The sequence below is a fragment of the Macaca fascicularis genome, chromosome 17 (genome assembly GCF_037993035.2).
Source record: "Macaca fascicularis isolate 582-1 chromosome 17, T2T-MFA8v1.1".
Taxonomy (NCBI): domain Eukaryota; kingdom Metazoa; phylum Chordata; class Mammalia; order Primates; family Cercopithecidae; genus Macaca; species Macaca fascicularis.
The window spans coordinates 86,480,882-86,498,090 of record NC_088391.1 but is presented as its reverse complement, the minus strand read 5'-3'; the positions used below and the strand labels follow the sequence as shown (position 1 = coordinate 86,498,090).

The following is a 17,209-nucleotide window of genomic DNA, read 5'->3' as shown; positions in this document are numbered from 1 at the left end:
GAATAAAATAAAATAACATAATAAAATAATATTTGCAGTGCTCTGCTTGGCTCCTGGTGGGGACTCAACAGGCACTAGCTATTATTTTCATTATATTTCATGATATAAGCATTTACTATTTATGCATAAGGTACACTTAAGACAGAACTAGAAAATCAATTTCCTGAAGATTCCTAAAACCACTAGAAAAAAAGTAAAGCCCAGCTGACCAGCTATTTCAGTAATATACTCCTTAAAAATTCTATAAAATTTGACCTGAAGTCTAAAATAAAATTACCAGCCTCATTGATAGCAATACACACACATATATATATGTAAGGCTTCCTAAAGAGGGATGTAGATATATTCTTAGGCAAGACAAAATATTTAATATATTAATTCTGATTTGGTATCCCTGGGGTTTTCCCAATCCAAAGAAATAAGCCTAGGGAAACTATAAAAAGCAACATCCTATAGTTTAAAAACAACACCAACAAGCAAACTGATCTGTTAATTCCAAAGCATTCATCTGCAAGACCGACCAACCACATTTGGGTAAAGGTGCCGTGCTCCTGCAACATTTTTCAAAAACCTTGCATCATGTACAGTTTCTTTATACAGGCTTATTAGGTGGAGCTTGTTAAGACAGTAGTTAATACAGCAGATTTAAAAGACCCAGAAACTATCTTCTGGCAAATATCATTTTGAGTGGGCAGCAATCAAGACAAGCTTTTAATTTTCTATTCGCACGCCGCTTCATTCTTTTCTCCCCATCTGACACCTTTCACTTTTCCTCTACTTGACCTCAGTTTCATGATGTACAGCCAATGATGAAGTTTATAGTTCTAAATTTGATGCCTTGAACTGTTTAGAGACAAGACACTGCAACACTAGCAAAGTAATTAAATGTATGTTTTGTGTATGTGGCATATAACACAATTAATCTTGAATGATGTCATCGGTTACCATTTATCAGTATGTCTTACTTTCAAAAGTCATGTAGGAAATTCATGTCTCTTGGTTGAGAATATTAATTTATATACATTTCCTGTGAGCTGGAAACAGACGGAGAGGAGTACTTACTTTTGCTCAACAAAGAGAGGATCAAAGAATTCCGTCGTGATTTTGTTTGCATATAGGGAACAGCCGGTCATGGAGCACAGCCCTAACAAGTATCAGAGGGAAAGCACTATGGTTAGTGTGATTTCATTCACATCATCAATTACCTTGCTTGGAAGAAAGTTACTATTTACCTGACAGTATGAAGACAATCCCAGCCAAACAAGCAATTTTAGCTTTGGCTTTATCGGAGCCTCCGACTTTGGTACACTTCATGCCAAAGAGTGCAAATATGGAACCAAAGAAGCCCAGGCTGACAGCAGCGATCATAAGTCCTCTACATGCCTGGATATAACCTGCAATTAGAGTAGGTCATTTACGTTACATAAAGCATGTGGCTGTCCAGGGAGAAATCCTCATTTTACATTGTCATTCTGGATGTTTGTTTTCCAAAAAGATAACTGTAATGGTGAAAACATGTGGCAAGACAAGCAAGAAAGGAAAGCAAGTTAATCTACAGGGAGTGCCTATTCTAGGTCACACACTGTGAAGTGCGGTTTATGCGGAATCCTCAGGACAGATCTCTGAGTGTTATTTCCATATGCACTGATGAGGAAACTGAGGCACACAAAGGTTATGTGACTTACCAGAGGTGAGTTAGAAAGTAGCAGACATGGATTCCATCCCAAATCAGACTACAAGTTCCATATAACATTGCCTTGTACTGTGAAAAAACATCATCTGCCACCATCACAACTCTGTAGCTCCTCCGCTCATTGGACTTTAAAAATGTGTTTTAATGATTTTGACATTATCAAATGATAAGATTTATAACTGGGCAGCCGAAAGAGCTCCAAAGGGTCAAACCTTCCAATATTAGTGGAAGGTTATTAATAGGAGACTAACTGGAATATCATCATGAACCATGGGGGGGGGAGTCTAAGGGAATATTTTAGTGAAGTACTATTATTTTCAGGACATATATAATAAAACTGGGTTTTTAAAAGCACTATTTTGTAGAAGAGTCATTTATAGTGATTAAGTCAACTGTTCTCCTATAAATGAATGCCTTTAAAGTACCCTAAAAAGTATGTTCTGTGAGTTCGTTTGTTCATCCTTCCTGTGCTATTCTTTTTCTTAGTCACGTATTTTTATTTGCACAGCCACGGTACAGGGTAAACTTTAGTGTGGCTTTTGTCCAGGTTTTCACATTAACAGGGTTTAAACTAATAAGCTTTTACCACATAAGTCATTTTCATTTCAGCCTGAAACAATGCCATATTTCAATCTAAAATAGTGATAGTAGCACATACTGGGTGTAAGTAAATATTTGCTAAGCAAATGAACATATATACCTACATCAGATTTACATTTGGAATTAAACTTTTTAACTGGAAAAAACCTCCATGTGCCAATATATGACGAGTCATTTATTAGTGGTGTTCAAGCAAAGCCACAATAAATAATAATTCCAAGATCATGATAATCATGAGTTTAGGGAGTACATACTAGTGGCCTCCAGTTCAGTTTCTTCTTTTTCTTTTCTTTTTGTTAAGACAAGATCTTACTTTTGTCACCCAGGCTGGAGTGCAGTGGCATCATCATAGCTCACTGCAGCCTCCAATTCCTGGGTTCAAGAGATCCTCCTGCCTTAGCCTTCTGAGTAGCTGAAACCGTAGGCGCTTGCCACCACCTGTGGCTAATTTTTAATTTTTTTTCTAGAGACAGGGTCTCGCTATAATGCCCAGATTAGTCTCAAATTCCTGGCTTCAAGTGATCCTCTTGCCTCAGCCTCCCAAAATGCTGGGATTAGAGGTATGAGCCACCGCACCTGGCCCCAGTCTGTTTCTTTGGAAAAGAATGAAATTGAAGTTTTAATCCTATTCCTTGGACCTGTTTTTTAAGAGCTGCTCTACTTAATTGTAAACACTTTAGACTCCCACAGATGCAGATTGCAAGGACAGTCACCTTCTATTGTGTAGTGTGAACTATTTCCATACAAAAAACAATTTCACTAACACCGTGGCTATCAAAAACAGCAAAACTAACTTATTTTTAGGAAAACAGGATAATGAAGGCTTCTTTCATAGCAAACATTGTGCTGCAGGGCTATTTGGGTCTCCACTGCCAAATGCTGAACCAGCTCTATTTTAAACTTCAGTCCTCAAGTTCCCCAGCCAGAGCCCAGACAGCAGGTAGAGGCAAGACAGAGAGGGGAAGCCTGTCAGTCCCTTACAAGATTCAAGAGAGCCTGCGAGGACAACCCAGACTGGTTCATTGCTTGCCACCAGGGCTACTCGGACAGTGTGGTTTCACTCTTTTTGTGAAATTCATTTTAATCTCTGGTTTTGAGGTGTTATAACTGACTCTGACTGCAGTCATTAAATAAACAAAAAATGGGGGACTCATCTATTTATATATACTCCCAGGAAACATTAGCATGTACCCTAATTTGCATTTCCTTTAGTTATCTTCCATGCTTTGTTAACAGAAAGTGCAAGTTGTCAGGAATTTACCAAAGGTTAAATTCAACAATCTGGTCATTGAGAACACGGAATGCATTTCCCAGATGATAAACAGTGGGTAGAATCCCAGGCCAACCAATTTGATTCTTAATACGACAGGGAAAATAACAGTAGTCTTTAAACTTTATGTAATCACCACTCATAACATTTGTCCCAAGTTTCTCACTCTGAGATTCCCTGTCTCAGCCCTGGTATTGGCAGCAGGACCCGCTTTGGTCTCTTGACACAGGCATGAGAGGAGAAGTGGGCAGGGCAGATTCTGATCTGGTCAGGTCCTTCTTTTGTGCCAACCAGAACCTGGATTTGGAAAGTGAGGTACCTTTCTCCAGCATGAACAGTAGCAATAACTTGCCAATTTTGCGCATGCACAAAGAAGGCAATTTACAAGGACAATCATTGGCCAGATTTTCTGAAATGGAGAGCAAAGAGCTGGGGATAAACTCCCCTGCCAACCATAAATGTAATGGAGTTGCTCGTAAGCCTGAGATTTGTAAATTCTCCGTGTTCTAAGGCTACCAGTCCTTATAGCACCCACAGATCAGAGCCAAGATGATTCCAACAAACCCTTTCAGAGTTCATCTTTTGCAAAGCAGACCTCTACAGCCTTGCTTTTTAACAGTTCCTGAGGGCAAAACTTACAAGTAACACCAGCAGGAGAAGTGGTAGTAAAAACCTAGTCAAGGAGGCCATTATTTTTGACAGGTCTAATTTACTGACACTGTTAATAGCTAATTAACACATTAAGGTGCTGAGGCATGAACATATTTATTTAGAAGTTCTCTGAAGTATAATTTATAGTTAGTTCTCCGGGGAGAAATGGCAAGCATTCCCACTAGCAAAAATAGATGGCATCCACTAAAAACAAACTGGCTGAAAATTATTCTCAGCTGAAGTTCAAGTGGTACTTTGAAAGGAGTATGGGTTAACAATAAACAGAAATCACAAGCTCATTCAACTGTGAAATTTTCAAATAGTAAAATACAGCGACTTTAAATGAATGAACTCTGTTGGAGGAAACCTTCAAGGTGTTCCTTAAAAGTTAAGTGTTTTCCAAATTACGTGTACTTTATTTTCAATTGCAAATCAGCAAAAAACGAAAACATCCACTTGGTGGAGACAGTTTGCTAATAGCACCTGTGCTAGTTGATGCATTTTTTTTTTTTTTTTTTTTTTTAGGGGGGAAAAAAAGAATGTGCTTTTATTTTCCTGGTAGCTTTGTGTACTTCTGCAAATCCTTTGAGAGAACAGTGGTATGAGGAGGGCAGGAACTCTAAAGTTTCACCTCTCGTGCTTCTATTTACCCGAGGTATGCCCTTGGTTATAGGACCTAATCTGTCTGAGGCTCAGTTCTCTCATCTGTAAAACAGGGATAGCAGCACCTCCTTCACAGGATGAATGACATGGGTGTCTGCTGAGTAGTATGAAAGTCATCAAAGCATCCCTTCATATTATAATACTACAGTGGATTCTAAGCAGAAATTAGAGCTGGGTTCTTAACATGGCATAACATTAAATCTAGACATAGAGCTTTGCTAGGCCTCATTTTCCTTATAAGGAAAACAAGTGGCAATGATACCCCTAGGGGAGGGGAATCAGAGAATTCTTTATATAAGAAATATAGGGCTGGGCGTGTGGCTCACGCCTGTAATCCCAGCATTTTGAGAGGCAGAGTCGGGCAGATCACTTGAGGTCAGGAGTTCAAGACCAGCCTGGCCAACATGGTGAAACCCTGTCTCTACTAAAAATACAAAAATCAGCCAGGTGTGGCAGTGAGTGCCCGTAATCCCAGCTACTCAGGAGGCTGAGGCAGGAGAATCACTTGAACCCTGGAGGCGGAGGTTGCAGTGAGCAGAGATCATGGCATAGCACTCTGTCATAGGGGACAGAGTGAAACTTTGTCTCAAAAAAAAAAAAAAAGGAATTCAGAATAATGACCTCATCATTTGACTCCAAGAGTTCTTCCACCTAACACAAGATAGGCAAGAGTCACGAGCCTTCTCGTTCCCTTCCTGGATCGTCTTCCCAATCTAGAGCTTATGCCTGGGTTTAAGGGCAGGGCTGTTCTACTCAGGTCACCATGGCAACTTTCTCCAAAGGCAATGTCAGGACCAGCACCCACCAGATACGGCTGCCCTGGGAATGCAAGGTAGAGAGGACGAACAGAGGGGCCCTACCCTGGAAGCCTCCACTTGCAGGTGGGGGAATCAACTCCCCTCCACAGGAAAACACAGTTGCGTGATTTAACCCTTCAAAATGTTATTCTGAGAGATGCAGAAAAGTAAGTTTGTTTTGCGGTAAGAAATGCCCTCTTAAGCCACAGATGGCAAAGTCATCAAAAAACAGGCTGATACATATGATTCTATTACAAATTTCAAAGTCCTGTATGAGAAAAGGCACCACAAATTTAAAAGACAAACAATGGTGTGAAATTGCAACCTGCATCACAAATCAAGGACTGAACAAATCATCAAAACCACAAAGAAACAACAGAACCATGGGCCTAAGATATGGACGCCAATTCACAAAAGAGAAAAAAACAAATGATCAGTAAATATATAATAAGATGGGTTTTGACCACTTTTATAACCCGTGATTTTGACCATGGCAATAAGGGAAATTCCAACTAAAGTGATAACAAGATGGCCGCGCGTAGTGGCACACACCTGTAATCCCAGCACTTTGGGAGGCCAAGGAGGGTGGACGACCTGAGGTCAGGAGTTCGCGATCAGCCTGACTAACATGGTGAAACCCTGTCTCTACTAAATACAAAAAAAATTAGCCGGGCATGGTGGCACATGCCTGTAATCCCAGCTAGTTGGGAGGCTGAGACAGGAGAATTACTTGCACCTGGGAGGTGGAGGTTGCAGTCAGCTGAGATTGTGCCATTGCACTCCAGCCTAGGCAACAAGAGCAAAACTCCATCTCAAACAAACAAACAAGCAACAACAACAACAACAAAAAAACCGACAACAAAAACTGGATTAACAGAGTGGTGAGAATGTGGAGAAGCAGGTACTTTCATACACTGTCAGTGGAAAGTAATTTGACAGTATGAACTGAATATTAAAATGCACGTGTATTCTACTGCTCTTACAAAACCATTTCTCAGTGGAATGGAGTCTACAGAAATATACACATGTACAAAGAGGTGAATATAAAGATTTTCAGTAAAGCACCACCAACAAAGAAAAGTTGGAAAAGGTCCAATGCCTACAATGGATCCATGGTTAACTAAGCCATTTTATAATGACTATACCATACATCGGTTACACAGTCACTTCTATTAACTACTGACTTGGAAAAATATATTAATTTTAAAGTGTTGTACAACAGTAGGTAGTGTCATGCCATTTATGTTTTTAAAAGTCATTTTTTAGTCACATGAGCACACAGGAAGACCATTTTGCAAGTTGGATGGCATATGAATGTCACTCCTCTCTGCTCTCCTCCCAGCTAACCAGGACAACTATTCCTACTTCCTCTTCACTCCCTGATCTGCCCCCAAACAGGTCTGGTACCACCTCCACTCTCACTGCAGACATGTAAGAGAAAACTTTATTATTCTGCACTTAATAATATTCATAGAGCATTTATTTCCTTCTCTCCTTTGCCCCCCGGCTGTCCTACAGAAGGAAGCATACCTATCTGGCACGATCTCAGGGAGCAATAGAAGAGTATTACAACAGAAGAGTGTTCAGAGGACAGTAACATATTGCTGACTATAAACCACAGAAACAAGAGAATGCCTGTTTATCTACCTGGATGCGTGCTCTACAAACCACAGAAAACTCACCGGTAATGCTGGCGGAATAAACACTGTTCTGGCTGCTTATTTTACCCAACAGGACACGGACCCGGGCGCCACCCTTCTAAAACTAGATGCGTATTCCTTATACGGAGGGTTCCATCAAATACCACGTTGAGCAACAGTTTGCTTTTCGTGGCAAACCCCATCTTACAGGAATCAATTATTTTCTTTCATTTACACAGCTGTGTAAACAAAAACTGCAAGTGCGGTAATAAAAGAAAAAGAAACACCTGAAATCTAGAAATACGTAATGTAAATAACTCCTCTTAAGTTTCTGCCGGGATCCGTTTGCTGTAAAATCCTGGAAGCAAAGAGCCTAGAACTTGGGCAATCACTGGGACCGGGCTGACATCGGCTGTTGTCTTGAAACGCAACAGAGCCAGAGTTCCGTGTGAATATCCACCAGCTGCTACCAGCATAAGGCCTAACCGGAGCGACGCAGGTGAACCTCTACAAAGGAATAACCCAGGACAGCAGCAGGCACCGGGGACTCGGATGCAGAACTGGTCAGCTCCCGGGCGCCACGCTCGCACGGCCCAAGATTCCCTACCCACTGCCGACTCATTGCGGCACCGCAAGGGCTATTATTTTCCTAAAACTCGGAGGAAGTGTTTGCAGTGTTGCCTCGGCGGACAAGTTTGTAGAAGCTCTTTAAAGGGAAACAACAACAAATCCTGCAATATGTTTTCCCCCTTCCAACCTCGCACCCCCCACCCCCGCCTACTTTTAAAAGAACCAACGAAATGGCTCAAGGGAGGTCAGGACAAGCGGATTTGGCTTGCAATGACACCGTTTACATCAGAACCCAGCCTTCGGGGAACGTAGGGGAGGTGGAGGAGACAAGTCCCTGCAGCATGAACTGTGGGTCCCAGCAGACCCCAAGATATGGGGGGTGGAGGGGCAGCCGCGTCCTAGACTCTCAGGACGGCAAAGCTCCCCCATCCCCCGACGCCCGGGAGTCACCAACCCGGGCCTGTCTGCGTGTCCCCCCTCCCGGGGTCCCGGGCTCGAACAGGCGCCCCGCGAGACAGCCGTCAGGAGAGGACGGGCACCAGGGACCGTCCCCGGCTCCCTGAGGCCCTGTGGAGAGAGACGGGTCGGGCCTCAGAGGAGTCCAGTCCGGGGGTCCCGCTGGGAGTATTGGGGACCAGAGGGCGCCCAGCGGGCTGGCCATCGAGGAGGGAGGGCCGAGGGCGGGGGCCGCGGGGATGCAGACCGTCCAGCGCCAGCATGGAAGGGAAGTCCTTGCAGTTGGAGACGCCCGTGGAGTCGGTAACGCACGCCTTCCACAGGTTGGCCCAATAGGTGGCGGTGGTGATGACCGTGCCGTCAATGGTAGACACCTTCCAGTAGTCGGTGGGCAACGTGGAGGACACCAGTACCCAGCCCGAGATGGAGACCATGAAGGCGATGATCTCCGAAGCCGTGCTAGCCATGCCGCCCGCTGCAGCCCTGCTCGCTCTCGCGCTCCCACTCTGCGCCGCGACCCCCGCACTCCCAACCCCGCGGCTCTGCCTCCCGCCTCCGCCTCCGTCCACTGTCCCCGCCCACCGCCCCGCCCACCGGACCCGGCGCCAGGGGGCGACCGCGATCCGGCACACCCACGCCCCGGCCCGTGAGGGGCTCAGAAGGCTGGCGGTCGCCCCCGGATTCTCCACCTGCAGCTGGCCAGCGCCCGCGTGCGGGAGGAAGGCCGGCCTGCGCTCCCCTGCGCCGAAGGGCCGCGGAGAAGAGCTCGCTTGTTGGAGCGGCTCAGGTTCAGACTGGCATCGGGTGTGGACAGCCTGCTGCGCCCCCACCTCACCACCCCGACCCAGCCCTACCCAAGGCAAATAGCTTGGCTTCCTGACTACCTTGTAGAAGCAGAGCAGGAAAAGCCTTTTGCGTGCCCTGAAAGGACACGGTTTGGCAACTCAGTCCTCGGTTTGCTGAACTCTAAAGGTTTGCGTGCCACGCTTGTTTGGGTGACTCTGTTTGACTTGTCAAGGAGGGATCACTGTGCAGATTCTGGGTTGGAAACCGGCCTTGCCCTCAAAACTCTGCAGTTCTTTTTGGCCTGGTGGTATGCGGAAAGTCATGGCAAAAAGGTGCGTGGCACAGGCCTAAAGTCAAGATAGCAGCAGATGGGGCATCCTGACAATCTTGATCTTGCTGGTGTACTCATACCAATGCACTACACAGAGGGCATTTGTTTAACACATTTTCCCTGTAGGTCCATTCCAGCTCCCAGGTCTATGAAAGGATGCTGCTATCCCAGTCAAAACTGCCATCTTGACTTTTTTTGGTTTTTAAACCACCTCCACCTCTCACGCCTAATTGAAATATAAACTGATTCATTCCTTCATCCCTTCATTGCTGTCTAAAAGTAAACATAACGATCAGGGTGTACTTCTGGCTCCTGAAGCCACAAATCTGGGCATAAATGAGAGAACAAGGACACTGGGGTTATTATTTGTCCACTTAAAAGTTCTTGCAGCTCTTGGTATGAGCTTCCAGGGTTCACTTGTTGCCAAAAGTAAGGAAAGGTCTAAAACCTATCAATCAGTCTGCTGTGATGAATCTCGTACTAACCCTCTGTGTCACTATCTTTAGGTAGAAACACTCTGGTTCAATGTGAAGAATTTCTTAATTTCCCTCTTTCACTTTTTTTTTTTTTAAACCAAATGGGTGCCCAGTGAAATTAGAGGTGACAAGGTGACTGGAGAAGAGAGGAAGCTGGACATAGAATCATCCAAACTTAGATTGGAAGAACCACTGGAGACCAGCAGGACACGCTCCACACTCAAAACAATTATCCTGTCTATTTCTAGAGAGAATGTTTAGCCCATGCTCCACCCGTCAGGACCTGCAGTTCAGTGCATGGCAAAATATCTACTGTGTTTTTTCATGTTTTGACAGCCCTTTTAAGAAAGCTTTTCTTCCTATTGAGCCCAAATCTGTCTGTCTTCAATGTCTATCCAAATGCTGTAATCTGTGCTCTGAGAACACAAAGTAAGTCCTACTCTTGCAGCCGTGCAGCGGCTGGTAGGTGGTGGGCTTCTATGTGCTTAACAGTCCACGGCTTTCGTGAATGGGTACAAGGGTGATGATGCAGACACAGTTACCCTACTGTTCTGCTCTGAACCCCAACTTGTCCTGATGTATCATGTTAGGTTCACTGGTAAGCTAAACTTAAAAACCGAGTTTGAGAAGTATCTTCCTAACCTCTTCCTTCTCATCCTCCTTGCTATGCAAATCAGTCACCTTTGAGCAATGACTACAAAGCATCCTCTATTCTTTTGTATGGCTTGCCTTTTAAAAGTGTTTTATCATCTGTTTTTTTTGCCCTCCAGCATATTTCCACTATTAGTTCTATGCCATATTCCTTTCTGAATAATCTGCCTATTTATGATCCAATTACTATTTGAAAAACACAAAAACCCATTAACTATAACATTTCTTACTGATTTTTCTAAAATTACAAATTACACAAATTTAATACTTTATTTCCTGGCCTTGTTTGATAGTCCCTTTGTTTACTGTGACTTGCCCATGGTAGGTACTCACTAAATTGATTATTTCTTTGTTTTTACTAGACAAAACCCTGACTTACTTTTGACACAAAACAAGTGTAGTGCTGTGGCCTTTAATAAGACTCCAGCACTTCCTAATTTATCACCTAGTTGGCTATAAATTCCACTGTGTTTGGATCCAAAGGCACATTGTTTGTTTTAAAGAAAGAACTTTGAAGAATGGTTTGGTGTTTTAAACCAGTCTTCAAAGTTTATTTAACATATAATGTAGTTCTACCTATCATACTTTAAAAATCCATAAACCCAGATTACCGTTGCAACATAGCATCCAGAGGAAACAAATTCTGAATTCCAACTTGGAACACTCTTCTCTCTCTGCTGCATCGCCACACCAGTGAAGCCAGAATCTCTGGGGGTGGCCATGGTAGCAGTATTTCCAAAACTTCTAATGTGTACTCAGGCTGAGAACCACAGCTCTGACTGGTTGAGCTTTGTATATATGTGTATAAGCAGTTAATTTAGCATAACACATGGTGGTATGCATCACAGGAAGAAAGAATATTAATCTCGTTGTTGAAAACTTTGAAAAAAGAAATATTCTATTACTGTAGAGATTGCAACACACAATTTCAACTTAAAAGGGATTGGAAACACCACAAACAATCCATAAATTAAGACTTAAATGGCAGCACTATTAGTTCCTTTGCCAGCTAAAACAGACTAGGGTCGTCATGCCTGTGGATTTTTTAAATTTTCCTTTCTCCTTTCTATGAGGCTGGACAACCCTAAACTCTTTTCTTTTTCTTCCCTAGAATGTACTACATAGTTACTGTGGAAAGCTGTATATTAGAGACTGTGAAGTGCCTGACCAAAGAATGAAAAATGTTAACTTTCTTTAATATCTAGATAATATTATGTAATGAATCAAACACTTTTATTTTAGAATGTCTTATATCTTATGCTTCTCAAGCTAGTTTAGTCAGGAGAATTCTAAAGATATTATGGAGTAGCATATAATCTAAAAAAAGAATGTCCAGAAATAAAAATGGACCAAATAGAGATTTTTGAGAAGAAGTAATGGATAAATGGCTTGTTTTGCTTTAAGATTATACAGTTCCCAAATAACCTTTGCAGTTAATCTGCAAACCGATTTATAGAGTACTTTTGACTGATAAATGCTTCCTTATTTTCTTTAGGATTCAGTTCACTGAAATTTCATAACAGACTCTTCTTAATTTAAATATAAAAGTGAATACATCAAAAAAGGTTGCCTCCTCTAAATTATTCAAAGTAACATCTTAGTTAACAATAGTTTAGTCTTTACAAAAAGCTGCAGATCTTTTCCAATATGAGAACTACTAACTGATCTATAAATTAATAAATTTGACCCGAAGACATATAATGCCCTGAAACATGTGCTGAACCTGTCCACTTTTGAGGTCTAAGTCACTGGAATTAGCATTGAAAATTATTTCTTTGGCTTATTATGGTTATTAAGGAGAAATAGACGATCCCCCCACCCTGGGGTTGTTCAATAGGAGTGAAAACCAGTTTAGCCAACTAAACAGGAGATTTGCAGAAATTCCTCACTTGAGATTCGGTACACCCACCAAGCAACACAGGTGTGCCTTTCAATAGCTCAAGGATTTTCTAAGCATCACATTTGGTTTCAGTATACATTAGCTCCTTCCTAGATCCCAGTGAGGTGGCGTGCTGCTCATCAGGTGGGAAGAAACTGAATTCTCGATGATACTTGGCTCCTGGGCAGTTGTTTTTTTAACTAAAAAAAAAAAAAAACAAAAAAAAACTGCCCAGGAGCCAAGTATTGTTACAACGTGTTAAATAAGACATTAATGCCGCTACCAAGATATTAAAAGAGCATATCTGTGTTCTTTTTCCTTCCATTTTCCCTAACATTTCATTTATCTTAATGCTTTATGCAAATCCAGTGATATTTGTAATCTACTTAGCATGGAAGCTACAGAGTGATAGGAATAGTTACAGAATGAACACTTATTCTCACCATTGCATCACCATCATTTATATAATATATATATATTTATATAAATATAAATTATATAAATAATATATATATTATATAAATAATATATATAAATAAATAATATATAATTTATATATAAATTATATAAATATAATTATATAAATATAATTTTTTTTTGCAAATTATAACTATACGAACAGTTGCCTTATTTTGTCATTTGGCAACCTGTGAAGTCGTACTCCATCAGAATGTTTCTATGGGCCTATTACAAGTCAGTGCCATATACCTTGTGGATTTGTTTTTCATGCATTCATTTGAAACACACTCATTCCCAATTCTAAATTATCTTAGGATCATCTAGACTCCTCTTGAGCCCCTTGAGGGGAGGGGTACGGTTTGGGTCCCAACAGGAATACCCTTCGAGCCTGGAATGACTCTCACTCTGGGAGGCTAGAACCTTCCAGGGCTTGTAGACAGGTTGGGTACATTGTGTTTGTCCATAAGCACTTGATGAATATCAATTTAACCTCCCACCCAGGTCGGGGCAGTATGTTAATCTATATGTTTTGGGCAAGTGATTTTATGTCTCTGAGTTATAGCTCCCTCATTTGTAAAACAGAGGAGTTATTTTGGATAGCTTCCGAGACCACTTTTAACTCCAAAAACCCCTGAGTCTAGGATTCCTAACGAACTCAGTCATTCACAGATAACATCAAGGAGAGGAGAGAAGCAGTTTTCCTTTGGTGTCTTTACTGTTTTATTCCCACTCACTTTCTGCCTCCCTCCTTTGCTAAATTTAAAGGTGGCGTCCGTATAGATGTGTATGTGGGAGGCAGTGCATGGAGAAAATCTAAAATCTCTACATGTAGACTTATTGTCACTTTTTCCTTCTGTTTAGGAGAAACATGTGATAAAGTATGGTAGTTTCATTCACTTAAGAATCAGGGAGATATAGCGGACAGAGGGTAGATGATGTAATCGGAAAGATGTGAGATAAAATTCTACCTCTTAATGCCCTTGGGCAGGTCCCCTAATCTCACTCAGCATCACTTCTTCAAGTATAAAGCGGTACTAAATGACAGCTTCTTTCAAAGGCGTTGTAAGGATTAGAGAGAATGTATATGAAGGACAGGAATGTAGTAGATGCTTAGTAAATAATGAATATTATTTAGTTCACTCATGCCTCTCATTTCCTTGTGTCTCTTTAAAGAGATAAAATTACATTTTTCATAAAAGTGGTATTAATCAGTCAGACTGACAGCAGTAAGTGAGTAAGGATGAAGTGTATTGTAAATCTCAAAGTAGGAAAGCAGAAAGTGTGGAGTCATATGCCAACACGGAAGGGGCTGGTGCCCAGAGTGAGGGCAGAGGGAGGGAAACCAGGAAGTCAGAGCAGAGGTTAGTCCAGGGTAGCAAAGGTGGTGGGGGGTGCGGGGCTTGCAAAGGAAAGTGAGAAATAAAACCGGAGGGCAGTTAAAATTTAAAAGGGTGAACAGCTGGGTGCTGTAATCTCTCTCAGTCCCTCCAGAGGCTGAGGCAGTGAGATCACTTGAGCCCAGGAGTTCCAGACCAGCCTGAGTAACACAGGGAAAGCCCCCATCTCTTAAAAATAAAAATAAAAAAACCCAGCCACCTGTAGTCCCAGTTCTTCAGGAGCATGAGCCAGGAGTTCAAGACCAGCCTGCCTGTCTCTAAAAAAAGTAAAAACAAATGAAAGAAGTGACCAATTATAAGGCAGAGACAGTAAGGGGAACAGAAATTGCAAAGAGAAAAGCAAGGGGCAAGAAAAAAAGATAAAGGAGAGAAGAAGCGGGAAATCAGAGGGAGACAGCACTGGGACGAGAAGCTGAGCAGAGGACGTTAAGGACAGAGTGAATGATTTCCATATCCCTTGGTTTTCTCAATGACTAGGTGTAAGGAGTGGGAAGCAATACAGTCTAGTGTCTGTTACCAAATGAGATACTTGCTCCTCTCCCCGGTCCTCACGATAGAGCAGGTGCAAAGTTTATTCCAACTTACCATGTGGCTCACATTGTGGGGAAAATCAGAGGAAGTTTAAAATGAATTACTTCAGGGTTAAAAACGCATGTTCTGACAAAAACATACCTATAAGCTAGTGTTTCATTTTGAGAGGTTTTTTTTTTTCCTTCAAAATGTAGGCATTCTCTCATTTCTATCTAATAAACACTGATCTTGTACCTTCTAACAACTCCATGCAATAGATACTATTTAATAACAACTCCATGCAATGGGGTACTATTTTCACTCCCATTGTACAGAAGAGGAAACTGAACCACAGAGAGATTAAGTCACTTGCTCTGGAAGGTGGTGGAGGTGAGGTTTCAATGTAGCCAGCTCAGTTCCAGAGTCTCCATTCCTTGTGAGAAGTTGCCTCCCACCAAGACAACTCTTTGTAGTTTGTGTACAGAGTACAGTCAGTATCTACAGTGTGTGAATATCTACAGTGTGTGAATATCTACAGTGTGTGAATATCTAGTGTGTGAACATCTACAGTGTGTGAACATCTACAGTGTGTGAATATCTACAGTGTGTGAACATCTACAGTGTGTGAATATCTAGTGTGTGAACATCTACAGTGTGTGAACATCTACAGTGTGTGAATATCTACAGTGTGTGAATATCTAGTGTGTGAATATCTACAGTGTGTGAATATCTACAGTGTGTGAATATCTACAGTGTGTGAACATCTACAGTGTGTGAATATCTAGTGTGTGAACATCTACAGTGTGTGAATATCTACAGTGTGTGAATATCTACAGTGTGTGAACATCTACAGTGTGTGAACATCTACAGTGTGTGAACATCTACAGTGTGTGAATATCTAGTGTGTGAATATCTACAGTGTGTGAATATCTACAGTGTGTGAACATCTACAGTGTGTGAATATCTACAGTGTGTGAATATCTACAGTGTGAACATCTACAGTGTGTGAATATCTACAGTGTGTGAACATCTACAGTGTGTGAATATCTACAGTGTGTGAATATCTACAGTGTGTGAACCAACATGCACAAAATGCATTAAGACAATTCTGGATAACTTGATTTAACTTTATTTTCAGGAAAATTGCTTTTATAATCGAGGTATTTGAACAGGGTACCTAGTTTCCTTACTTCATTTCAGTATATGTCTAGATCTTGCAGTAGGTGAATTGAAGTTCAATAATATGCTGTTTAATGGTGTCCTGAGCAAGGGTCATTCATTATGTTAGTTTGGGCCTGGAACATTTTTCTTTGAGTTCACACACACAGTAAGAAGAGTTCATTAGAGAATTCTTAAATCTGTCTTCTGCATGCTTTGAGCTCTGGCCCGTGCTCTCAGCCAAACGGAGCTGGCCCAGTGACTTGAATGGGAATGTTCTGCCAGTGAGCGCCCACCCTTCTTCCCTGCCATCCTGAGTTGGGGATGTTCTGCAGTGGGCATCATTTACTGTGCTGTGGACTCTCCTTCTCATGTTCATTTTGTTTTCTGGTGAAAACATTTAAAAAACAATGGTTTTTAAATAGCCATAAAAATATTGTTATTTTAAAAGACATCAAACTAAAGTATACATTTTTATTTCTAGAATGCTGAAGTTAGAAAGGACCTTAAAAAAGTTACCTAATTCGATCGAGACCATCCTGGCTAACACGGTGCACGGTGAAACCCCGTCTCTACTAAAAAATATACAAAAAACTAGCCGGGCGAGGTGGGGGCGGCGCCTGTAGTCCCAGCTACTCGGGAGGCTGAGGCAGGAGAATGGCGTAAACCCGGGAGGCGGAGCTTGCAGTGAGCTGAGATCGCGCCACTGCACCCCAGCCTGGGCGGCAGAGCGAGACTCCGTCTCAAAAAAAAAAAAAAAAAAAAAAAAAGTTACCTAATTCAATATTTTCAAATGAGGAAACTGGGACCCAGAAGTGGCTTCTTTTTTTCTTTTATTTTTTGAGACGGAGTTTCGCTCTCGTTGCCCAGCCTGGAGTGCAAAGGCGCGATCTTGGCTCACCGCAACCTCCGCCTCCTGGGTTCAAGTGATTCTCCTGCCTCCCGAATAGCTGGGATAACAGGCATGTGCCACCATGCCTGGGTAATTTTGTATTTTTAGTAGAGACAGGGTTTTTCCATGTTGGTGAGGCTGGTCTCAAACTCCCCACCTCAGGTGATCCGCCTGCCGTGGCCTCCCAAACTGCTGGGATTACAGGTGTGAGCCACTGTGCCTGGACTCAAAAATGACTTCTTAATGCACATTAGGTCATAAAGCATATGTTGAAGTAGTATATCAATTGGAATAACATTTTGCATGTTATTAATATTTTTCAAAAATGTA

The 17,209-nt window shown here is 42.0% G+C and overlaps 1 protein-coding gene across 10 annotated transcripts in view; it reads right to left on the bottom strand.

The window, feature by feature from the left end:
• CLDN10 (claudin 10) overlaps positions 1-17,209 on the bottom strand; it is a 206,593-nt gene that overhangs the window by 81,521 nt on the left and 107,863 nt on the right. For 5 of the 10 annotated variants that reach the window (XM_074021284.1, XM_005586102.5, XM_005586103.5 and 2 more), the window contains exons 2-3: positions 1,233-1,394; positions 1,063-1,144 (exon numbers count right to left, since the gene is read on the bottom strand). In XM_074021284.1, coding sequence (XP_073877385.1) covers positions 1,063-1,144; positions 1,233-1,394 — 244 coding nt within the window. Of the gene's footprint in view, positions 1-1,062; positions 1,145-1,232; positions 1,395-7,356; positions 7,492-8,587; positions 8,856-17,209 lie in introns of those variants that run through there. The other 5 variants (XM_074021280.1, XM_074021281.1, XM_005586101.5 and 2 more) reach the window with 2 other exon arrangements.